We start from the raw sequence: 24,446 nt of genomic DNA, 5'->3' as shown, positions 1-24,446 counted from the left end.
AAAGGATCCAATCTTAGCAGCAAAGATCTTGCCTTCGGATCTGTGATAGAAGGTGTAGCCAACAGTTTCTTTTGGGTATTCTATGAAGACACACTTCTCCGATTTGGGTTTGAGCTTATCAGGTTGAAACTTTTTCACATAAGCGTCGCAACCCCAAACTTTAAGAAACAACAACTTAGGTTTCTTGCTAAACCACAGTTTATACGGTGTCGTCTCAACGGATTTTTAGACGGTGCCCTATTAACGTGAATGCAGCTGTCTCTAATGCATAACCCCAAAACGATAGTGATAAGTCGGTAAGAGACATCATAGGTCGCACCATATCCAATAAAGTACGGTTATGACGTTCGGACACACCATTACGCTGTGGTGTTCCAGGTGGCATGAGTTGCGAAACTATTCCACATCGTCTCAAATGAAGACCAAACTCGTAACTCAAATATTTGTCTCCGCGATCAGATCGTAGAAACTTTATTTTCTTGTTACGATGATTTTCCACTTCACTCTGAAATTCTTTGAACTTTTCAAATGTTTCAGACTTATGTTTCATCAAGTAGATATACCCATATCTGCTCAAATCATCTGCGAAGGTCAGAAAATAACGATACCCGCCGCGAGCCTCAACACTCATCAGATCGCATACATTAGTATGTATTATTTCCAATAAGTCAGCTGCTCGCTCCATTGTTCCGGAGAACGGAGTCTTAGTCATCTTTCCCATGAGGAATGGTTCGCAAGCATCAAGTGATTCATAATCAAGTGATTCCAAAAGCCCATCACCATGGAGTTTCTTTATGCGCTTTACACCAATATGACCTAAACGGCAGTGCCACAAATATGCTGCACTATCATTATCAACTTTGCATCTTTTGGTATCAATATTATGAATATGTGTATCACTACGATCGAGATTCAATAAACCATTCACCTTGGGTGTATGACCACATAAGGTTTTATTCATGTAAATAGAATAACAATTATTCTTTGACTTAAATGAATAACTGTATTGCAATAAACATGATCCAATCATATTATGCTCAACGCAAACACCAAATAACATTTATTTTAGGTTCAGCACTAATCCCGAAGGTAAAGGGAGTGTGCGATGGTGATCTTATCAACCTTGGAATCACTTCCAACACACATCCTCACCTTGCCCTCAACTAGTCTTTGTTCATTTTGTAACTCCTGTTTTGAGTTACTAATCATAGCAACTGAACCAGTATCAAATACCCAGGGGCTACTATGAACACTAGTAAAGTACACGTCAATAACATGTATATCATATATACTTTTGTTCACTTTGCCATCCTTCTTATCCGCCAAGTATTTGGGGCAGTTCCGCTTCCAGTGACCATTTCCTTCGCAGTAGAAGCACTCAGTTTCAAGCTTGGATCTAGCTTTGGGCTTCTTCATGGGAGTGGCAGCTTGCTTGCCATTCTTCTTGAAGTTCCCTTTCTTTCCCTTGCCCTTTTACTTGAAACTAGTTGTCTTGTCAACCATCAACATTTGATGCTTTTCTTAATTTCTACCTTCGTCGATTTCAGCATCACGAAGAGCTCGGGAATCGTTTTCATCATCCCTTGCATATTATAGTTCATCACGAAGTTCCAGTAACTTGGTGATAGTGACTAGAGAACTCTGGCAATCACTATTTTATCTGGAAGATTAACTCCCACTTGATTCAAGCGAGTGTAGTACTCAGACAATCTGAGCACATACTCACTGGTTGAGCTATTCTCCTCCATCTTGTAGGCAAAGTACTTGTCAGAGGTCTCATACCTCTCGACTCGGGCATGAGTCTGAAATACCAATTTCAACTCTTGGAACATCTCATATGCTCCATGGCGTTTCAAAACATTTTTGAAGTCCCGGTTCTAAGCCGTAAAGCATGGTGCACTAAACTATCAAGTAGTCATCATACCGAGCTTGTCAAATGTTCATAACGTCTGCATTTGCTCCTGCAATAATTCTGTCACCTAGCGGTGCATCAAGGACATAATTCTTCTGTGCAGCAATGAGGATAATCCTCAGATCATGGACCTAGTCCGCATCATTGCTACTATCATCTTTCAACATAGTTTTTCTCTAGGAACATATAAAAAATAAACGGGGAGCTACATCGCGAGCTATTGATCTACAACATAGTTATGCAAATACTATCAGGACTAAGTTCATGATAAATTAAAGTTCAATTAATCATATTACTTAAGAACTCCCACTTAGATAGACATCCCTCTAGTCATCTAAATGATCACGTGATCCATATCAACTAAACCATGTCCGATCATCACGTGATATGGAGAAGTTTTCAATGGTGAACATCACTATGTTGATCATATCTACTATATGATTCACGCTCGACCTTTCGGTCTCAATGTTCCGAGGCCATATTTGCATATGCTAGGCTCGTCAAGTTTAACCCGAGTATTTTGCGTGTGCAAAACTGGCTTGCACCCGTTGTATGTGAACGTAGAGCTTATCACACCCGATCATCACGTGGTGTCTCGGCACGACGAACTGTCGCAACGGTGCATACTCAGGGAGAACGCTTGTACCTTGAAATTTAGTGAGAGATCATCTTATAATGCTACCGCCGTACTAAGCAAAATAAGATGCATAAAGGATAAACATCACATGCAATCAATATAAGTGATATGATATGGTCATCATCATCTTGTGCCTTTGATCTCCATCTCCAAAGCACCGTCATGATCACCATCGTCACCGGCATGACACCTTGATCTCCATCGAAGCATCGTTGTCATCTCGTCAACTATTGCTTCTACGACTATCGCTACCGCTTAGTGATAAAGTAAAGCAATTACATGGCGATTGCATTTCATACAATAAAGCGACAACCATATGGCTCCTACCAGTTGCCGATAACTGTTACAAAACATGATCATCTCATACAACAATTTATATATCATCACGTCTTGACCATATCACATCACAGCAAGCCCTACAAAAATAAGTTAGACGTCCTCTACTTTGTTGTTGCAAGTTTTACGTGGCTGCTACGGGCTTCTAGCAAGAACCATTCTTACCTACGCATCAAAACCACAATGATTTTTCATCAAGTGTGTTGTTTTAACCTTCAACAAGGATCGGGCGTAGTCACACTCGATTCAACTAAAGTTGGAGAAACAGACACCCACTAGCCACGTGTGTGCGAAGCACGGTGGTAGAACCAATCTCATGAACGCGGTCATGTAATGTCGGTCTGGGCCGCTTCATCCAACAATACCGCCGAATTAAAGTATGACATGCCGGTAACCAGTATGACTATTATCGCCCACAACTCTTTGTGTTCTACTCGTGCATATAACATCTACGCATAGACCTGGCTCTAATGCCACTGTTGGGGAACGTAGTATTTTAAAAAAATTGCCTACGATCACGCAAGATCTATCTAGGAGAAGCATAGCAACGAGCGGGGAGAGTGTGTCCACGTACCCTCGTAGACCGAAAGCGGAAGCGTTTAGTAACTCGGTTGATGTAGTCAAACTTCTTCGCGGTCCAACCGATCAAGTACCGAACGCACGGCACCTCCGCGATCTGCACACGTTCAGCTCGGTGACGTCCCTTGAACTCTTCATCCAGTTGAGGCCGAGGGAGAGTTTCATCAGCACGACGGCGTGATTACGGTGATGATGAAGTTACCGACGCAGGGCTTCACCTAAGCACTACGACAATATGACCGAGGTGAAAAACTGTGGAAGGGGGCACCGCACACGGCTAAAAATCAACTTGTGTGTTTATGGGGTATCCCCCTCCCCCGTATATAAAGGAGGGGAGGAGGAGGAGGGTCGGCCACAAGGGGCGCGCCCAAGGGGGGGATTCCTACTCCTAGTAGGAGTAGGTTTCCCCCTTTCCTAGTCCAAGTAGGAGAAGAAGGAAGGAGAGGAGAGGGAGAAGGAAAGAGGGGGGCGCCGCCCCCTCCCTAGTACAATTCGGACCAGCCCATGGGGGGCGCAGCCTCTCCTTGTGACCACCATTCTCTCCTTTCCACTAAGGCCCATGAAGGCCCAATACTTCCCCCGGCGAATTCCCGTAACTCTCCGGTACTCCGAAAAATACCCGAACCACTCAGAACCTTTCCGATGTCCGAATATAGGCTTCCAATATATCGATCTTTATGTCTCGACCATTTTGAGACTCCTCGTCATGTCTGTGATCTCATTCGGGACTCCGAACTACCTTCGGTACATCAAAACACATAAACTCATAATACTGATCGTCATCGAACGTTAAGCGTGCGGACCCTACGGGTTCGAGAACTATGTAGACATGACCGAGACACATCTCCGGTCAATAACCAATAGCGGAACCTGGATGCTCATATTGGTTCCTACATATTCTACGAAGATCTTTATCGGTCAAACCGCATAACAACATACGTTGTTCCCTTTGTCATTGGTATGTTACTTGCCCGAGATTCGATCGTCGGTATCAACATACCTAGTTCAATATCGTTACCGGCAAGTCTGTTTACTCGTTCCGTAATGCATCATGCCGCAACTAACTCATTAGTCACATTGCTTGCAAGGCTTATAGTGATGAGCATTACCGAGAGGGCCCAGAGATACCTCTCCGATACACGGAGTGACAAATCCTAATCTTGATCTATGCCAACCCAACAAACACCTTCGGAGACACCTGTAGAGCATCTTTATAATCACTCAGTTATGTATGCTGTGACGTTTGATAGCACACAAGGTGTTCCTCCGGTATTCGGGAGTTGCATAATCTCATAGTCAGAGGAACATGTATAAGTCATGATGAAAGCAATAGCAATAAAACTAAATGATCATTATGCTAAGCTAACGGATGGGTCTTGTCCATCACATCATTCTTTAATGATGTGATCCCGTTGATCAAATGACAACTCATGTCTATGGTCAGGAAACTTAACCATCTTTGGTTAACGAGCTAGTCAAGTAGAGGCATACTAGGGACACTCTATTTTGTCTATGTATTCACACATGTACTAAGTTTCCGGTTAATACAATTCTAGCATGAATAATAAACATTTATCATGATATAAGGAAATATAAATAACAACTTTATTATTGCCTCTAGGGCATATTTCCTTCACAATCGCCCCTGAGGACGCCAGCACGCCCAATACCGGCGCGCCTGCTGTGTGGGGCAGCAGCGCCGATGAAGACGCTGGTGGCGGCGGGTAGGTGGACGGCGGCGGCGGGTGGGAAGAACTCGGTGGAGGGTTGGACATGATCGAACCTGGGAAAGCTGATACCAAATTGTTATGGCGGTGCTAGAAGGAGGGCGTGAGAGGGCCGGCCAGCGGCCTTTTTGCCCACGGCCAGGCAAGATGGAAGGGATTTCCTTCTTAATTCTTGCTTGATTAGATTGCTACATCTCCTCTCTTTATATAGAGAGGTTTACTTGACTCCCAGGCAAGGCTTACTTGACCCCCTAAGCAAGCGACCTTTATCTCTAATTAACCCTAAGACTAACGGGCTGTACCGCCAGCCCAGGCCCATTAGGCCCATTACGTACTCTAACATGCTACAACCATCAATAGCGGATGTTGCGACCGGTGAGGTCACGTGCTACGATTGACGATGGCAGATGTTGTGACCGGTGAGACGACATGCTGCAACTAGCAATGGTGGATGCTGCAACCAGTAGGAATATATATTGCAAACGGTGTGACAAAATGCTGCAACATCCATTGGACGGTGCTCAGTCTAGCACGCATCTCCATGCAAAATTTAACGGTTGAGCAGTGGACCGAGAGTGTTTGGGGGAGGGGGGAGGTGGTCATCTGCGGTGAAGTCGGAGTTGCTTGTTCAGGGAGAAGTGATGGTGATGGCGCTTGCTCAGGGAGGATGATGACGATGAATATTTACTTTCTCAGCAAACAAACATAGGAGCAAACTTCGACGCCGTCACTTTTTCTAAAACGGAGACAAAAGATTTGCCGATGAATTCTAAAACCTGCACGTTGTTGGAATGAATTTCTCTCATCTCGGGAAACAATGCAATAATGCCAATGAATTCCAGCATTTGTATTACTCCAGCAAACAGGCGATGAAAAATACATATGATTCACAAGTAAATGAAAAGATTTTAGTTTTAATTAATACATGGATTAATGGATACAGTACATACATATATCTATCTGCCCTGAGAAACGCAGTAAGTAAATACATCACCTCTTCGACCGATTTAGGGTAAATTCTTTTCTTTAATATAATCAGCAAAAAACAAGACAAAACGATAAACGATTAATTAATAATACATTTCTTAAACAGAGAATTAGCCCGATCGGTCAAATGCTCCTCCGATTCCCTTTTAAACACAATCGATCGATGAATTGCTCCTGCTGGGGTTTATTACGTATTTATCATGTCCTCCTCCTACTCATGGACGAGGGGTTACCGTCGAAGAGCTCGTCGATGATCCCCTCCAGGTCCTCCGCGCTCAGCTTCACGTACTTCTCCGCCTGCCTCCCGGCGCTGAATGTCTGCGCGAACCGCCCCAGGAACGACCGGTACGCCGGCACCACCACGGCGGCGATGGAAACCCGGAGCTCCGACTGCAGCTGCTCGTCGCTCACCACCCACGCCCCCTGCGTCTTCTGGATATCGTCCATGGCGGAGTTGAACTGCTTGAACCGTTCCTTGAGCAGCGTCTTCTGCACATGGCCCTTCACGGTGAGCACGCCGTCATCGCGGAGCAGGGTGAGCACCCGGTTCCACGTCTCCCGCTGGTAGTTCTTGTGGTACTGCCGCAGATTCGTGGACTGCTTCCGCGCCCACGTCTCGCCCAGCATCGCGTTCGTCTCCGGCGACCCCCGGATCTTCTGCAGCATGTACCGCCCGTTGTTCATCAGGAAGATGCTGCTCAGGGCCGGGTCCTTGTACAGCCGCGACTTCCCTTCCAGGTTCCCCTGGAGGAGCTCCATCACCTCCATCAGCTGCGCCGCGAACGGGTTGTTCTCCTCCCCGTCCACGGCGTCGTTCCGCCGGTGCTCCCGGAACACCTGCTCCAGCGTGCTGTTGTACTCGCACGTGTACTTGAGGTAGTTCATCACGTAGCGGGTCAGCGGGTGCACGGCGCCGCCGGGGACCGGCTGCTTGCCGGCGTCCGCGCGGATGGAGCTCTCCAGCTCGCAGAAGATGCTGGCCGCCGACTCGCCGATCCGGGAACGTGCGGCCGCGATCTCGGTCTTGAGGTCCGCCAGGGCGTTGCCGTTCGCGGATCCGTCATCGGCGGAGGCGGACAGGAAGGCGTCGATGACCGGGGATGAGTCGCGGACGGCCTCGTACATGTCGAGCACCTTGAAGAGCTTCTCGGCGGAGTGGCGTGTCATGGCCACGGCCTCCGTGAAGTTGAGCATGTGGAGCATGATGCAGCGGGCCAGGTCGGCGAAGACGCCTCTGCCGACGCTGGCGTGGCTGCTGCTGAAGACGCGGCCGCAGAGGTCGTGCTCCGTGGAGAGGCCCACGTTGATGGTGTGCCTGAACGCCTTGATCCACGTCACAATCTCGGTCTCCAGCGCCTCCCACGTCATCCGCACGACGACGTCGATGCTCGACTTCTCGTACCCGAGCGCGCGCACCGACGCGTCGAACGCGTTCCGGCGTGCCACCAGCAACATCTGCGTGCACTCCGTCACGTACCCGGCGTCCACCATGACGTCGGCGATGGACCGGAGCCGCTCCACGGTCTCCGGCGTGTACGGCGGTTTGGGCTCCCCCGCTGCAGGGGCGGTGTCGGGTGGCCGCAGGACGCACCGGTCGGCCTCGTGTCCGCCTTGCTCGAACGAAGGCGGCCGTCTTATCAACTTGCAGGTGTCCGACTTGGGCTCGAGCAGCGCGTGGAACTCGTCCTCGAGGAACGCCATGGCACGCTGCAGCACGGCGGTGACCCGGTGCGCGCCGGAGGCGTACTTGCTGCTGGCCTCCGGGTTCTTGGCGAGCGCGGACGCGAGGGCCGAAATGCGCGCGATAGCCGCAAGCACCGGCGGCTCGCCATTGGCCCACTTATCCCGCGAGTTCTCCGTGTGCGCGATCTGCAGCTCGACGGCGGCGGCGAACTTCTCGAGCGTCGCCTCCGGGAGGCTCAGCGGTGCTTGGCCGTTCAGGCCCGCGATAAACGCGTCGATCTCCCCCGACAACTCGGACACGCCCGGGTCGCCGCAGCCGTCCTCCTCGTCGTCCTCGCACTCCTCCTTGATCTGCTCCCAGGTGGCGCCGGCGGAGCCCATCCGGTCGTGGTCGCCATGCCGGAGGCTGCCGAGGGAGAGGTTGCGGTCGACCTCCCGGGCCTTGTTGCTGGAGGCCGAGGAGAAGCTGCTGGACTTCTGCGGCGCCTGATTCCGGCTGTCCATTTCTTGGGGGAAAGAGCCGAATCGCGGCAAGAGAATGGCGATCGGGGCGGGGCGCGTCGTAATGGTCAATAGTTGTTGGTGGTCCGCGCGCGTTGCTGGGTTGGCATGCAGAGGTGGAGAGAGAATGGAGGAGAGAGAGGCCGGAGGTTGAGGGCCGGGACGGTGCTCCACCATTTGAAAGGGTCTCTCTGACTCTGCTTATGGCAACTCCAACGCCCTGCATCAAGACACGCCTAAATGTCTCCACCGTGCGGTTTAAACAGGTTGTATCAACCAAAATGCCACACCTACATTATGATTCTGCTTAATAAACCTACGTAAATCCCTTTCCCATTACTTAAACTGCCCCCCTGAACTGAACTTCAAGGTGGGCCCGTGCCGCCAACTATCGATCAATATGGAACTGCCAAATAGGATGATACGTAAGAAACGTAACAAACGTAACGTCGTTGTAACTTTACTCGTGTATCAAATGTCCGTGGATTGATCCGCACGTTTAAAATCCCATAAACCGAAAGCAAACCGGTTGAAGGTTCGCGGGCGTTCCGTCATGTAGACGCCCGACTGAGCGGTTTCACCTAAAACCCTTACCGTGCATACGCTGCTGTTCAAGACTACTTACTTGCATTGATGTCGGTTAGGCTGACGTGACTGGTCACTGCGCCCGTGTTGAAGCGGCGCCGATCCGCCTGGCCAGGCTATTTAAGCAGGTTGGCCTCGTCGGCAAACCCCATCTCCACTGTGCCACCTTCGCCTCTCCTCCGCACACCGCAGAGATGGGCAAATCCGGTTGTGGCTCAAGGTGGTTCTCAGTGTCGGCAGGTGGTTCCCAGGGGTCGTCCGGGTCATGGCGCCGCCTCCATGATCTGCGGGCCCGTCGGCACCCACGCTCAATGAGAAGGTGGTGATTTCTGACGATGGCGAGGAGCAACAACAACACCCCTCCTAGTTGAGGCCACACGCACGGACAAGGAGTTTGTGTGGCAGCTTGTGCTGCTGCTCTAGCAATCGCTCTTCGACTGCGGTTCGGCAGCATCCTCGCCGCCATGAGACCGTTGCGTCAACTACGAGTCGGCATCCCCGCTGCGCCGCCATGTTAAGGAGGAGCCAGTGTCCCTGTCGCACACTCTGTAAGGGCGCTTCGTCGAGCCGGTGTCCCCGCCACGCTGCCGCGTCAAGGAGGAGTCGGTGTCTCTACCGCACAGCACGTACGGGCGCTTCGTCCAGCCTGTGTCCCTGTCGTGCTGTTTCGGGCACGACAAGGAGGTGGAACCGCCATCCCCGCTCCAGTGGTGTGCGGGCGCCATGAAGGAGGAGGAGGCGCCTTCCTCGTTGATCCCCGGCGCGCGCAGCCACCTCCTTCACTACCTCGTTAGTGTCGGCGGGCGCACCAGGAGGGCGGCTGACAAGGCGGATGCCGAGGAGAAGCGTCGGGAGCGGCACAACGCGATGTGTTCTTCGGCCTTCACGACATGTGGCCTGGCGCGCCGAACTGGGTGTGCGCCGACCAAGGCCTTGTGTTAGCCTGGGTCGAGGATCGTTCTAGGACCATTGCGCAGATGTCACCCACTGCCGACGCTGGATCAATGACCAGCTCTACAAGATCGAGTTGGCCAAGGCCGAGTGCGCCGCCCGTGCCCTCATGTGGCCGTCGTTGTGAGCCGACCGCGGACTATCGTACACGAGGTGAATGGATTGCACCGTGAGCGTGCAGCGTCCACTGATCAGGGTTTCTGCGACCCCTATGGAGGTCGTTCACCGCTAGAAGGACGACGATGATTACGGCAACGACGACAGACCAGACGGCTACGGAGGTGCCGGCGGCCTCGAAGACCATACCTATGAGGTCACCGTCCGATACCTCGTTTGGTTTAGTTTAGATTTATTCTAAATTTTGTTCACTTTGGTTGAACTTTGTTAAATTTCATCCTTTTATTGCAAATATATCAAAATTTAGCAAATGTCATTGTTTTACACGAATTCCTCTCATTGTTTTACACACATATGCTTGGTGTGTCCGATTTGATTTGATGCATGGTGTTAGATATGCCCTAGTTTTAACTGGATGTGGAGAGGTGCTGCAGCTAGACCTTGCTCCTCCTCTCCTTTGTAACTATACCCATGCGGTGACCTACATGATAACTTCAAAGGCAGAGCGTCTTTACCGAAATAGGCTTGCGCCCCGCCATATTAATATAGCAACCACCCAATACAGCCAGAAGTTCGTCGCTGGGGCAAACAGCACAATCATGCCCAGAAAAAAAACAAGAGAAAAGCAAGAGAAAGAAATGCCGGCAGCACCGGATGAACGAAAGCTGAAGCATCCCGCAACCGCTGCGCCCACCGGAAACATCCACCACGCTCCAATGTCATCAAGTCGCCGCGAACCAAGCAACACCTTCAAGAAGGCAGAGCGTCTTTCACAGAGCTTAGTATTTGATTTCCTGTGTTCGCAAAAAGGAAAATCTATTTCCATTTTTCTTTTTGAAAACAGTTGAGGGGCATACTAGACCTTCTCAGCCTCGTCTGTTGGAGCACAAAAATGGCGTACACTTTGGTGCGTATTCAATATAGAAGAAGAAAAAGTCCATGGAATTGGGATGGATGTAGGTTGTCCTATATGCCGAGTTTTGAGTTGGAAAACAAAACAAAATCATGAATGCAGAGGAGTACTATAGCTTGTGCGTCTGCACGTGGTTGCGACATGGTACACACGACGATGGGTGATGCGAGTGTCCGTCCCTTGGCGTGGGCTATTCATCAACTCACGCATGTCTTGGTTTGAGGCTAAAAAGAAAGAGTTTTCAGTCCCAAGGCCAAGGGCAGGAAATGGAGAGCACGACGTGGTTCGTCCTCATTTCATTCTCGCGCTCAACGTGCGCTCATTTGTTTTCGGCAACACATGGACTTCGACAGCTCAAGCCTTGTGAAATTCACCAAGGTGAGCGATAATCGGTTTGTATTGTATTTACACGAGCGATTCAACATTTGGACTAAAATCACGTCACTTATTTATGAACGGAGGTAGTGGATAGCAATGACGGATACATAAACGACCAATACAGGGATAATTGTAGAAGGGCTTCTTCAAACCAGCCACTACATAAAGGATTATGGTTACTGTTAGAATAAAAGAGGCCCCACTACATAAGGGACTATGGTTACCGCTAGGATCAGAGGAGGCCCGACTTTGGGCGCTCGCCATTTGTGTAATGTAATGCCACAAGAGTAGGCTTTTTTTGAGTTAAAACGAAACTTTGTTCATTAGCAATAACTAGTACATCGTTTGTGAGAATCGTTACAATTTCAATAAAAGGTTCCTCAAACCAATTTAAAGTTAAAGAAAATCTAGCTAATCTAGTAAGTTCATGTGCTATTTTATTTGTCTCTCTATTACAATGTTCGAATCTAGTCATAATAAAATCACATGCATAGTGATAACAGTCATCGAAAATCGCCGCCCTGAGAGCAGGTAGGGCAAAAGGGCGAGGCATTCATGTGTTTATTAGTGAGTGTTGCCCGACATAGGAGAGTGCCATGTAGTGTCCGCCATAAAAAGATTTTGACTTTTGCCGGACAAGATAACTTCCATATCTAACACCATATAAGGTTAGGTGTGGTTCGCCCCGTCCCATTGGAATGTTTTAGTTTACTCTCATACTGATAATTCCACTCCAGAGAGTAAGCAGACCGTACCGAGAACATAACATTTTTTGTATAACTCCAGGCAATAAAATTTGTCATGTTATGTTGCGAAATTGGGATTGAAAGAATTCGTTGTGCGTCAATGGGCCACATAGTTTGTCTAATCAGATCTTCATCCCAATTATTGGAGGTCGGGTCAATCAAATCAACCACTTTGGATAACAAATGAACCTCCTTGGGGGTCACGATCTTCCTAGTGGCACAATTTGGGATTCAAGCATCTTTCCAAATATTGATGTTATGTCTATCCCCCACTCGCCAAATATAGCCACGCTTGAGAGTAGTAATACCTGTCATAATGCTTTGCCAGGTGAAAGAAGCATCATGCTTTGGCTTGGAGTTCAGCAAATCACCATCAGGATAGTACTTGACCCTTAGAATAGTAGCACACAAAGAGTCAGGATTATCAAGGAGACGCCATGCCTGTTTGGCAAGCAGAGCCAGGTTGAAACAGTGGATGCCATAGAATCCCATTCCTCCTTGGTTTTTTGGTACACACATTTTCCATCACGCCATCCAGTGCATTCTCCTCTCGTTCTCCTCGTCTCCCCACCAGAAATGCGCTATCGCGTCAATGATTCATTTACAAAAAAAATTAGGAATTTTAAAGACCGACATTGCATAGGTAGGTATGGCTTGGATCACTGCCTTTAATAGGATCTCCTTCCCCCTGACAGATAGTAATTTTTTCTTCCAACCACTAATTTCCTTAACAATACTTTCAATCAGAAATCTAAAGCAGTCTGTTTTATCAACACCCACATTTGCTGGTAAGCCTAAGTATTTGTCATTCAGAGCCTCCGTCATTATATTTAGCGTTATACACAATTGTTCTCTGATTCTACCTTTGTATTAGGACTAAAGAAAATACTGGATTTTTTACGCTTACCAACTATCCCGACGCCGCACAATATAAATCTAGTGCTGATTTCAGGGCTTCCGCATTATGTTGGTTGGCTTTCATCAAGATCAATGAGTCATCCGCAAAGAGAAGATTTGTGACTGGCGGGGCGTCTCTATAGACTTTAACTCCCGATATGTTTACATTCTCCTCAGCATGCGTAAGCAAGGCATTCAATCCTTCTGTGCACAGTAGAAAGAGGGATGGTGATAGCGGGTCCCCCTGTCTCAACCTTCTCATAGGCTTAAATCTCTCACTTTCCTCTGCATTGATCCTTACTTTGTATTCTACAGTTAAGACGCATTGCATAATCAAATTAACCCACTCTCGACGAAAACCGAATTTCAACATAATCTCCTTCAAAAAAGGCCACTTAACTCTATCATAAGCTTTGTGCATATCAAGTTTTATAGCACACAAGCCCTCTCTACCCTCTCTTTTGTTCTTGGTTGTGTGAAAACATTCGTAGGCCACTAAAATATTATCCGTTATCAATCTACCCGGTACAAATGCACTCTATGTTGGACTAATAATTTCTGGTAAAAATGCCTTCAATTGAGAAGCCACCATTTTTGCAATTATTTTGTATACCACATTACATAAGTTGATCGGGCTAAATTGGGTTACCTTCTCTGGTGTATTAATCTAGGAATCATCACAATCGCCGTATCATTCCTACCCTTCGGGATAGTGCATGTGTTGATTGCTTTCAGAACCTCCTCAATTAAGTCTTCTCCTAGCATGGGCTAGAACCTTTTATAGAAGATAGCATGGAGTCCATCTGGCCCTGGAGCTTTCAAGTCCCCAATATCGAATAAAGCCTTGTGAACATCTTCCGCAGTATAAGGGGCAAGTAGAGCATTGTTCATTTCCTTTGACACTCTCCTACAGACAAGTGATAAAACATCTTGATTCGGCTGCTGCACTTCCGATATGAAAAGCTTTGTAAAATATCTAGTAATGTGATTCGTCAATTCCTTTTCTGTTTATATTATTTCTTTTTTTCCTCGCCGTGGCAGCGTTATGAAAGAACGACGTATTACGATCCCCGTGCATCAGCCAATTCACCCATCCTCTCTGTAACCAAAAACGTTCCTCTTGATCCAAGATATTTTCAATTACCACAATAACTTTCTTCTGACGAGATCAAGATTCCGTATTCAATGGGCCACGAGAGTAGACTCTCTTCTCCCTGCTTCGCAGGTCTTTGTTAAAACTCCCCTTTTATAATCAATAAAAATGGCAAATCTTTTGCCTTGTTAAAAAAAACTACACAAAGGACCTCTGGCCATCCTTGCTAGTTCATGGGCTGTTCTATTTCATTCTCTACATCAGTTGGAATATCACAAACATCAAACATTGCCGCTGCTACACAGGGGATCGTCCTCCACTGTTCATCACCTCTATTACCTTCCATGTTACTAGTAAGCTTGCACGTGCAAATGCACGTCTCGACTAATATTACAAAGATATGTCAGAATTAACATGCATACGAAGGTATTTTGATCGCATTAAAAAGTACTAAAAATCAAGAAAACACTTTAACATGGCAAGCTATGCACAAAGCCAAAAAAACATAAATACCTCATTATTTCTTAATACATGTAATTAATTCTCGTACAACAACGGAAATTTTGTGTGCAACTTCATTGTCGATGAAGCTAAGTATGGTGCACCATAAATTGCTTCCTTAACTGGCAAACATCGTGAATGAGAATAAAAGTCATTATCTTAGGAATTTTCGCTTAGTAGAAAAAAATCATGAAACAATGAATATTGACCCTGCAAATTGGTTGATTTAGTTCTTCCCCGTACCATGAGTGCATAAAACTAAAAGCAAAAGAATCAAGATTTTGGCAATGTGCTGATACACAATTATTCACTTCTTTAGCATATCTAACAATATGAGGACACCATTTTAAGATTCTCTAGCAATGTGCTAATAAACAATCTAATGACCTACATATGTATGACGTCTCTTATAAGAACAACTAATAAACAAAGTTAGGTAGGGTTCCTTCGATTCATTCGATTTTTCGAGGATACGAATCTTAAGGATCTTTTCCCTATGGAGATGGTTTGATATTTTCCCGAAGGATTCTTTGTACTCCATTTTGGAATGTCTCTCAAAAGAACAATATATGAATTACTACAGTTAGATATATACAGGGATCCTTCGGTTCTCAAGAGTTACATAGGATTTTCTATGGATATGAAGCCCGGGGATCTTTTCCTGAAGTATTCTTTGTACTCTATATTGGAGAAAAAAAATCCATCCTCTCAGACCTCTAGTTATGATTTCATCTGTTAAAATTGTTACATATGCCTAAAATGCGGGGGAAAGAGAACTAAAGAGAGACTATCCAATTTTTAGGCTTAACAAGGGATAGGTAAAACGCAATTATATGGTACCTAGGTTTTTCTTAATCCCATATTTTGATAATCAAATAATCATGTGAATCAAAGAGATCCTAAGAAGCTTTAGGGACTTCAGTTAAAAACATATGGCAGCATTCAGTCTCATCATGTGTACCACACAACTCTTTGCCTTCGAAACCCACACAAAGACACCACATAAAATGAATGGAATTGAAGGATATAATCTGTTTTTTTACTTATAAGTGCATCATCAAAATCATCGTATGGTTTTCCTAAAAGAGCAAAAAAGAAAGGTATAGAAGTTACAAGAAAATACACACATGCAGAATTAGCCAGCACATGCAACTTTATTTTTTCAAAACCACTATAAATTACAATGGCATGAAACAACTTCACCGCTAAACCAAAGTGTCCAGATTTTGTTTATGCCTACAAAAGTTACAAACCGGAACAACTTCATCAAGAAAATGTTTCTCTTCAGTGCACTTATCAAGCTTTGTGTGTAACGTTCGGAGGTATCATGCAGTAGCAGAAACTTATATTTAATTCCCTTTGATTTCTAGCAGAAGTGACTTATATCAGTACTACATTAGCACAAAACCAGAGTCACAATGAACTTATAAGCTGGTAATAAACGTCGACCAGATCAGTGTACTATCCAACAATCTAAAAGAAGAGAAGTAGCACATTTGTAAAAGAAAATACATAGAAACATACCATAGATTACAGCTTAACTGTCCTGTTCAATAGAGCTTCATCCATTACTGCACCACCATTACATATGAACACATACCATCTGCTTTGGACACAATACATGATGGACATAGTTGTCACGAGCATAATCCCAAACCTTTGGTGTTTCTAATTCAAGTGAAAAGTGGTGCTCAGTTTCTCTCCAATGTTCAATAACATGACTGTGGGGCTGGCATGGAGTGGAGCGGGGTGAGGCGCTGCAATTATCCAAAATTCCACATGCTATCAAGTTATAATAGTAAAGCTTGTAGGAATAAAGATGTGCAACAAATGACTTCTGTGCATCAACCCACATGTAAAACATACAATATTTATTCTGCCCCACAAAGATCAAATCAAATGTGATATGTGGAACACAAAAGACAGTACACTTATTTTTATGAAGAAAGAGGCAACTTAAATGAAAGTACGAAACACAAGCATTCAACAGGGAATCGGCTGAATCAGAATTCTTTAACGTGGAGTAGGGAGAGATCAAGCCTGCTTATTTTATCCTTTCTCAAAGTGCAACTTATGTGACTTGAAAATTATACTACTCCCTCCGTCCGGAAATTCTTGTCACTCGAACGGATGTATCTAGAACTGAAATATGTTTAGATACATCCATTTGAGCGATAAGTATTTCCGCACGAAGGTAGTACTAATTTTTTTCTCAAATATGAGCTCAACGGTATAACTTTTATTAGGTATAACCCACATTTGGTTTGTTAAATTGATTTTTTTATGAAAAGGAGGAATACCCCCGGCTGTTAAATTGATGGTCAAAGTTAGATTTTGAAATGTGTGTGCGCCTTATTCATTTAAGTGGAGGGAGTAGTAAACTTATGTCAGACGTCTCGAATTCCTCCATGTACTTGCGTGAGCGTGATCCCCCAGCTGAATGCTCTATCAATGATAGCTTCCCATCGGCAAGCAGCTAGCAATTCAGTATCAGTATAAATCTCTCACACATTGTCAGAATATCGGTCTTTCCATTCCACCATTTTGCACACTATCCGCGTCTATAACAACTTAGACAACTGAGAACACAATCCAAAAACTTACATGAATTGGAGGGTTGCAATTATGCGCGGTATCAACAGGCCATGAGGCTCTCGCCTCCACGCGCTTCACAGCTCACGCTAGTGGCCATCGCTGCAGCCGGTGAGCCTCCACCTGATCCCTTCTGAGAGAGGCACCCATTTGTCGGCACCCCATGTTTTTTTGTCCCAATCGTGTGTATGTTCTCCCTGAATCATGTAGTGTCATAAAATAATTTCTCTATATAAACTGAAAGTTGCTACGTAGGGACGACAATAATTTACCAAATGTACACAATTGTGAAAGATAGTTATTCACCTTTAAATAGCATGGACAATATAAATAAGATGTGAATAGTTTGATAAGAAACCTCTTGCCAAGTCAATAGACATTACTGTAAGTCATTGCATTCTACCTACAGCTCCATGATCCTCATTATAATCTGGAAGCTGGAATTGCACAATAACACTCATGGGTCCCCAGCTTCGAAGCAGGCTAATTGATTTCTTAAAACATTTGTAAGTGGAAAAGAATGAACCAATACATGACTACGTATTACACAACCATCCTTCTTTCTTGGAGCCTCTATACACAGAGACCACGTATGAATAGAAATTAGCACTAATTGTTCGCCTAATTGGTTCAAACTGAATATTGACAGAAGAAAATGATACAATACATGCTTCTCATGCACTAAATATTGATCTGCAAATAGAAATCCGACAACACCAAATTTGACAATTAAATTAACAAATCAGTCCACGTTCTTCAGTTTGTAATCACTGAAGCAAATGTCTAAATATCTGCATCTAATTATTAGAAATAAGAACAAAGCCTCGCTACTATCTCGGCACACATCTAAGAAATACAGATGAAGAAGCCAACTTCAGTTTGATGACTCATAGATACCCGATTATCGTTGTAGTGGCTAGGAAGATGGGAATATTAACTGAAGCCTCACCAACAATGGTTGTGATTTGATTACGACAGTGGACGGGAGCCCAAGACAGTCTGGCACGCTGCCGCAGCCCCATCTTTCCACTTCAATTGATGTTATGTTACCACCTAGCTGTTCACAATGCATTTGTATCAATCCCTTTGTTACCACCTAGCTGTTCACAATGCATTTGTATCAATTCCTTTGGTTGAAAGGCAACTCAATCCCTTTGGTTGAAACGCAAGGCAAATGTGAAACAGAGTCTAAGAGGGCCAAAATTCATCAGAACGCAAAAAGGTAGGTAGTTTGTATTCTGCAGATTAGGAACAGTTGAGCTTCAGTGTACAAGAAACTTACTTGCGGCCGACGGGAAGCAGAAGAGGAACAGCGGGGCGGAGGCCAAGCTGAAGCTCAACTCCCGCGGCGAAGGGCGCGGCGGCTCCCGCGGCGGCTCTGGGGGGGGCGGCTCTCTCCCGCGGCGAGAGGAGGAACGGCGGGGGCGGCTCTCTCCTGCAGGGAAGGGAGGAACTTTTGTCTAGCGCCCGACAGCTAGACGCTACTGTGCAGCGCCTGACAGGCGAGCACTACACACCTGACTAGCGTTACATCCTGAATTACCTAAAAATTACTAAATCAGTGTGAGCGCAGCGCCTGCGTAGCAATGGAGTCCCACAGTTTGCTCCCGCGGCGCACGCTGCACACTGACGGACGGACGGAGTATTAATTAGTCGATTCCAAAGATCTCCAAAATACGCACCAGTAGGACAGCGTGCACGCTCTAAATGACAAGAAACTAAACGACAAAAATTCCTTGCATACTGATGCCCGGGGTTAACTTGTGTGAGCTGTTGACATGCGGCGGACCATCGGAGGGAGTATGCGTGCGGAGTTCAAGGCGAGGCTGGACGGGCTTTCTGCCGCCATCGAGCAGCGATCGGAGGCGCGCAACTCGCAGCTTGTGCATTTGTACAGCGTGCGCCGCCGAAGCAAACTAAGGGAATCGATATGGTTGCTACATAGTGCAGCGCTTACGCGCTAGACGTTACACTAGACAGTATAGCGCCTAGCTCTTAGACATTGCACATTGACTTAGTAATTTTTAGACAGTTTGGGATGCGACGCTGGCTAGGCATGTAGCGCCCGCCAGTCAGGCGCTGCACAGTGTAGTGGGACGCCTAGCTGTCGGGCGCTACACAAAAGGGTCAGTTGGATGAAATTTTTTTGTCAACGGTTTATTTTGTGAAATCTTTTTATCCACAAGTCAAATTTGTCGTTTTTCCAGGGGCGGCTCTCTCCCGCGGCGAGAGGTCGTGCAGCCTGCGGCTGTGCTGTGGCGTCAGTTGGGGGAGAGGTCGTGCGGCCGTGTTGTGGCGTCCATCGGGGGCGATAGGTCGTGTTTGCGGTGTTTTTTTAGCGACGGTGAGGGTAAGGGTAAGCGATCGATGGGTTAGTGGCTTGTAGCGTTAAACATCAAAGGATTGATGGGTTAGTGGCTTGTAGTGTTAAACATCGAAGGATTAAGAGCCATTAGATTTTGACGATGAATGGATGTGATTGTTTGGATCTGCCCCTTTCTTTCTTTTATAGTGGTAGTAGATTCAAGTTTACAACCAGCTTGTTGCAAACCTACATTTTGTGCCGACTGGAGCCCAAACTTCAGAGCTTGAGCTTCCGCGGATAGAGCATCAATGCACAAGTCCGGTTTACAGTGCCTTGAGCGAGCGATTCAACATCAACCATGCACGACTTGCAATTTCTATAACTCCTCAAAAAAGACCGTAAAACATAGTATAACGAAAATCAGGGACGGCAGTACGCCTTTATAACGATAAAATGGATAAACGTCAACACAAACGCAAATTCTCAATTAAAAACTTCCAGGTACATTCAAGAGACCTCTTAAAAAAGAACAAGCTACAGCACAAATTCTCAGTATATAACCTTGGTCCTTTTATCAGTAGTACTAGTATATATAACCTTGGCTTTGTTGTGCTGGACAATATTTCAGCGAACCAAATAACCAGTGTAACTAAACAAAAGAACAAACATAAACCTTTCGTGCTTATTTTATTTTTCATTTTGAACCTTGCCGTGGCTAAGAATTTGCATGTTTGCCAGGTCACCGATGTCGGCCAGGGAGGCCACCTCCACCAGGCTTGCGGATGAAGGTGTTTTTATTTTTCGGCTTGGGTATGTCGTGGATATCCAGCACTTGCATCGTCCTCTGTTTTTTCGCTGCAAAAAGGCCGCAGAAATACCAAGAGGGGGAACATGTAAAAAACTTAAAAGACAATCAGAATGAAATTGATTTCATCCACTGTGTTCATGGCAAATTGAAGGGGAAATACAAGTAGGTATATAAATGAAATTAATACCATTTTGTGCTTCCTGGTAATTTTCTTGAAGCCTCTTTCTGGCTGAATCGAGCTTCTCGTCCAAATGATTATCCTTCTGCTCCCTCATTGCCCTCTGCAAACCATGTTTGCGAATATCAAACTGGGTGTATAGGACCGTGGGTACAGTTTAGCGAGAAATAAGCAGAGAAAAACCTTCCCTCGCTTTTTTGAACTGGAGAAAACCTCTAGTTTCATGTGTACCATACGATTTGATTCACTACAAGTCAAAAACAAGTTCTTGTTCCCGACTACTTTGCATGATAAGGTCAATGATTAATGGATGATGCAGCTTTATTTTTAAGTTTTAACAAATGGCAACATCTTCGGCCCACGCTGGTTGACACGCTCCAGCAGTGGCAAATCTAGAAAGAAAATGGAGGATGTGTCGTGCGAACATGTGTGGCTAGGGGCCTTGAGATTAGTGGTAAAAGAATTGTGTACCTTCTTCCGCTACTACTGCTCTTCTGAACAAAAACAAGTGCATGACCTCTGTACAACGATGAATGAGCTGATTAAAATTATCGAGAGGATGATCTGGTTAGGCTTACAGCTGGAGCAGATGAAGAAGTAGTTGTATAGTTATTGACATTGTTCTGCTTCGTATGATACGTGGGAGCAGGGCTTGCTCTACGCCTCTCCAGTGTCGACTCAAACCCATTGTTATTCCTAGACCGCTCTGAACCACCTTAGGTCCAAACAATGAAACGAAGTTTCAGTTGCCACATTATTACATCTTGAAATAGCTTCACATATAAACTCTTAAGAACAGATGGGGACTCACTGTGCCTCTGTGGTGGGCTGGGCGTATACTTGAAGTCTGAAACCTGCAAACAAAGGTGTCCATCTTAGAATTTGTAGACAAAAGACATATTAAACCAAAACATGTCAATCAAATGAGCAATTTCATGTTATAGTTGGCCCATTTTTTCACCCTTTCCAAGGACCTAGGAAAGTGTGGTTACCATGTAGCAAAGTTGTGGTTTGTTTGGTAAACTAGCAGAAAAAAATGGGCTAGAAACATTTTTGGCATAATACTACCCACCAAATAGAAGGATCTGTCTCCGCATTACAGAAAAGCTAAGTTTGTCATGAGCTTAATTATCATCATTCCAAAGCAAGAACCAAAACACCAGTCTCCATTAGTGTGGAACGACATGTTTGGATTGTGGAAGAATAGACTACCCGGGCATTTTGGTAGCTTTTGCCTTGAGTCTTCTCAGGAGAGTCACCATCAGCTGCCACCATGAATCATCAACCGAAATTATCACTGGAAAACAAAATAAATCGAAACAACTGTGGAACTGAGCACGATGCCTTACTTAGGATCGAGTTTCCACCATCACCGCCGGAGTTGTGAAGCCGCACCCAGCCGTCCACTATCTCCTTCCATTTCCTTCACAGAGGCGCATAGCACAAAATACACAAAAACCAAAACACAATTAGAAGGCACTTCTACCTTGGCATTTTATGACACAAAATTAGCAATATACTCTGGCTTGTTGTTCTTCACCTGACGAGCAGCTTCACTAACTGCCGGACGTCGCCCGAAGGGTGCTTGCGCAGGCCATTCACATGTCGACCGATGTCCGTCTCCTGCACAACCAGAAACACGAGGGGTTTCACTCCAAGCAAAAGCAACCAGCTAACTAATCCTTCCCTTCGTAAGGCAGACAAAACTTTTAAAAGAAAGGACAGAAAAAGTAAAGATCACCTGGAGAGCCTTGTAGGTGATGTCCATGTCTGCCAGGTTCTGCAGCAAGCTCACGAGCTCCTCCTCCGACTGTGACGAAACCATACAGAGGTACAGTTTGCAACAGAAGAAGTGAGCTTTCCCGAGCAAAATCGTACTGATTCCAAACCGGTAAAAACGGGATCTTTTCAAGGACCTGGTCGGGGTCCTCCAAGAAGTCCTTGATCGCCAGGATCTTGCTCTCCAAGCCGCCGCCCTCGTCGGTCTCCTCCTCCAGGCCGAGGTCATCCACGTCGGCCTCCTCCTCCTCCTCCCCCTCCTCCTGCCAGGCCGGAGAAGCCGCCTCAGCCGGCTGACGCGGCGGCTGCGGTGGACTCTCGGGGGCATCGCAATTGCGGCAGCGGCCCCCGGCGTAGAGCCGCTCCACGATGCCGTCACGGCGCGCGCGGAGGTCGGCTGGCGCGGCCGCGGCGAGCGCGGCATCGACGAGGTCCCACACGTCTCCGCCCCCGAAGGCGGAGAGCGCGCGCCGGAGGCGACCGTCGGCGTCCATCCGCTCGCCCTGGTAGTCAACACCCACGAACTCCGATAAGGCAACCCGGCGCGCACCACCGAAACACTAAGGTCCGATCGCTACGCAGACGGACTACGCGGCCCCGCCGCCGAGTGGAGCGCAGCCATGTGAGGGGACGGATTGGTGGTGGGAGGCGGCGATTTGGATTGGAGGAGGGAGAATGGGGCCGGGATTGGGGAAATTGGACGCGCGCCTGGTCTGGATCCGGTAAGCGAGCTCGCGGACCCGCTAAGGGCGTGATGGTGGTGGTTGGTTAAAGGTTGGCATATTGGTCGGGTAATTAGAAGAAAAATAATAGAAATATAAGGGCGTTTAGTAGAGCGTAGTTTACTAGTAGATCTAAACACTCTTATATTTCTTTACATTCTTTACAAAGGAAGTATTGCTGTATTTTTTTATGGGCATCATTTTTTCTTCAAGAATATTGACAAGGGAATGCCTTTTGCGGCACTTCCCTTGAGCTGTTGGACCTCTAGCTCGACTTGAGCAAGTCGGCTTTTGGTCTCCTCCGGTGGTTCCGACCATGTCGTCTTGAACGAGGTGCTCTGCATAAATCTACAGCTATTATTAAAAGAAGAAGCGTTTCTTATCATCGTAATTTCGTATGTTTTCGTCGCCTTTTTACGTTTTTCAAGTAGGCTCTTGCATGGACACCCAAGGCCCCGTAACAAAGCCGTTTATGTCCCCCGACTGAGTAGAAGACCGATTCAAACACATCCACCTTTGTTAATATAGATCGGGTGGACGCACACGTCCTTATCTCCTCCCCTACCCCGCCAAAAAAAAACAAGCCGACTTCCACGGATCCTCCAATGAAGCGCTCGGCGCCGTCGAGGTCCAGGTGCCGGTGTTGCGGTTCAGCGCCGGTGGGAGTTTGTGATGGTGTGGCGCCACCACCCGGTGGCGAAGAGTTTGCCTAACGTGCAGCGGCGGGGCGCCCCAAGCGGCCAGCAGCCATTGACGCCGATCTCGCCGCCTCACCGCTGCCGCGCATCTACGAATCTATCGGCGGCGGCCGCGGCTTTACTTACATCTTGGAGCTACTTGAGTATGGTAACGACCAACACCATGTCGGGGCGGACCCTGGCCTTCGAGTGGCCTCCTCTCCCCCGCAACCCTCCTGCTCATCGACGCATCGATGCTACCTGATTTCCGCCACCAGGCCCTGGCCCTCGAGTGGCCTCCTCTCCTTCGCAACCTTCCTGCTCATCGACGCATCGACGCTACCTGCTTTCCGCCGTTTCTCGGGTGTGCCCTGACGGTGTCCATGCCAAATCTCTGCTTGTCAGTGGTTGGATGTTTTGACCAGCCAGAAGACCATGCCAGGAACACATGTCCAGCTGTGAGTAGGAGCGCACGTCCAGTGCAGCCAGGGGCACGCATACAAGGTGAAGGATTTGGGATTAGATGCCTCCCTTTTTCCAAAGTTTTTTGAGTTTGAGCAGTTTTGTATTAGAGTTGTTGATACCTGTCCCTCAGTTAAGTTTCTGCCACTCACCTCTATATCTACCATGTTGATTTGCTGAAGATAGACGTGATGGTGAGGGTCGTCGTGTGACGTGGTCGTCGAGTGAGGAGAACGCATGCAACAAGATTGTCATGCTCAACAGGTAATGTCACACGTGACGCCCCCTTTTCAATCGTACACTAATCATACACGCAAATATTTCCGATCAAGATCAGGGACTCATTGGAAGATATCACAACACGACTCTAGACACCACTT

At 46.7% G+C, this 24,446-nt stretch overlaps 2 protein-coding genes and 1 long non-coding RNA gene across 9 annotated transcripts; all 3 read right to left on the bottom strand.

Annotated features, from left to right (window-relative positions):
• Positions 1-6,050: 6,050 nt before the first annotated feature.
• Positions 6,051-8,534, bottom strand: LOC109736207 (exocyst complex component EXO70C1-like). The gene has a single exon (XM_020295420.4). It carries the CDS (start codon positions 8,363-8,365, stop codon positions 6,377-6,379), a length of 1,989 nt encoding a protein of 662 aa, XP_020151009.3. The 5' UTR covers positions 8,366-8,534; the 3' UTR covers positions 6,051-6,376.
• A 4,776-nt stretch (positions 8,535-13,310) lies between these two features.
• Positions 13,311-18,765, bottom strand: LOC109736189 (uncharacterized). 7 transcript variants are annotated; one of them, XR_006663980.2, is made up of 5 exons: positions 18,418-18,740; positions 18,085-18,192; positions 17,148-17,332; positions 16,068-16,300; positions 13,311-13,856 (listed from the first exon to the last, which is right to left on the bottom strand). It is a non-coding gene; the product is annotated as an uncharacterized lncRNA (long non-coding RNA). The 7 variants fall into 7 exon arrangements; XR_006663982.2 differs by lacking the exon at positions 13,311-13,856 and having other exon boundaries at positions 15,968-16,300; positions 18,074-18,235; positions 18,418-18,765; XR_006663978.2 differs by lacking the exon at positions 13,311-13,856 and having other exon boundaries at positions 15,968-16,300; positions 18,033-18,192; positions 18,418-18,764.
• A 1,133-nt stretch (positions 18,766-19,898) lies between these two features.
• Positions 19,899-22,994, bottom strand: LOC109736146 (probable mediator of RNA polymerase II transcription subunit 26c). The gene is made up of 9 exons (XM_020295366.4): positions 22,343-22,994; positions 22,168-22,236; positions 21,967-22,049; positions 21,776-21,849; positions 21,639-21,691; positions 21,238-21,280; positions 21,005-21,141; positions 20,436-20,529; positions 19,899-20,295 (listed from the first exon to the last, which is right to left on the bottom strand). Exons 1-9 carry the CDS (start codon positions 22,697-22,699, stop codon positions 20,180-20,182), a joined length of 1,026 nt encoding a protein of 341 aa, XP_020150955.1. The 5' UTR covers positions 22,700-22,994; the 3' UTR covers positions 19,899-20,179.
• Positions 22,995-24,446: the final 1,452 nt, after the last annotated feature.

This window comes from Aegilops tauschii, chromosome 5 (genome assembly GCF_002575655.3).
Source record: "Aegilops tauschii subsp. strangulata cultivar AL8/78 chromosome 5, Aet v6.0, whole genome shotgun sequence".
In the NCBI taxonomy this organism is placed as follows: domain Eukaryota; kingdom Viridiplantae; phylum Streptophyta; class Magnoliopsida; order Poales; family Poaceae; genus Aegilops; species Aegilops tauschii.
Note: the sequence above shows the minus strand (reverse complement) of the source record. Positions and strands in the feature narration are given on the sequence as shown.

Excerpts from the sequence above, each read along its gene's own strand:
- LOC109736207 (XM_020295420.4), bottom strand. The coding sequence starts at position 8,365 with ATGGACAGCCGGAATCAGGCGCCGCAGAAGTCCAGCAGCTTCTCCTCG.
- LOC109736146 (XM_020295366.4), bottom strand. The coding sequence starts at position 22,699 with ATGGACGCCGACGGTCGCCTCCGGCGCGCGCTCTCCGCCTTCGGGGGC. Across the intron at positions 21,850-21,966 it reads TTAGTGAAGCTGCTCGTCAG|GAAATGGAAGGAGATAGTGG; the intron begins GTGAAGAACAAC and ends GCCTCTGTGAAG. Across the intron at positions 21,281-21,638 it reads AAAGCTACCAAAATGCCCGG|GTTTCAGACTTCAAGTATAC; the intron begins GTAGTCTATTCT and ends CTTTGTTTGCAG.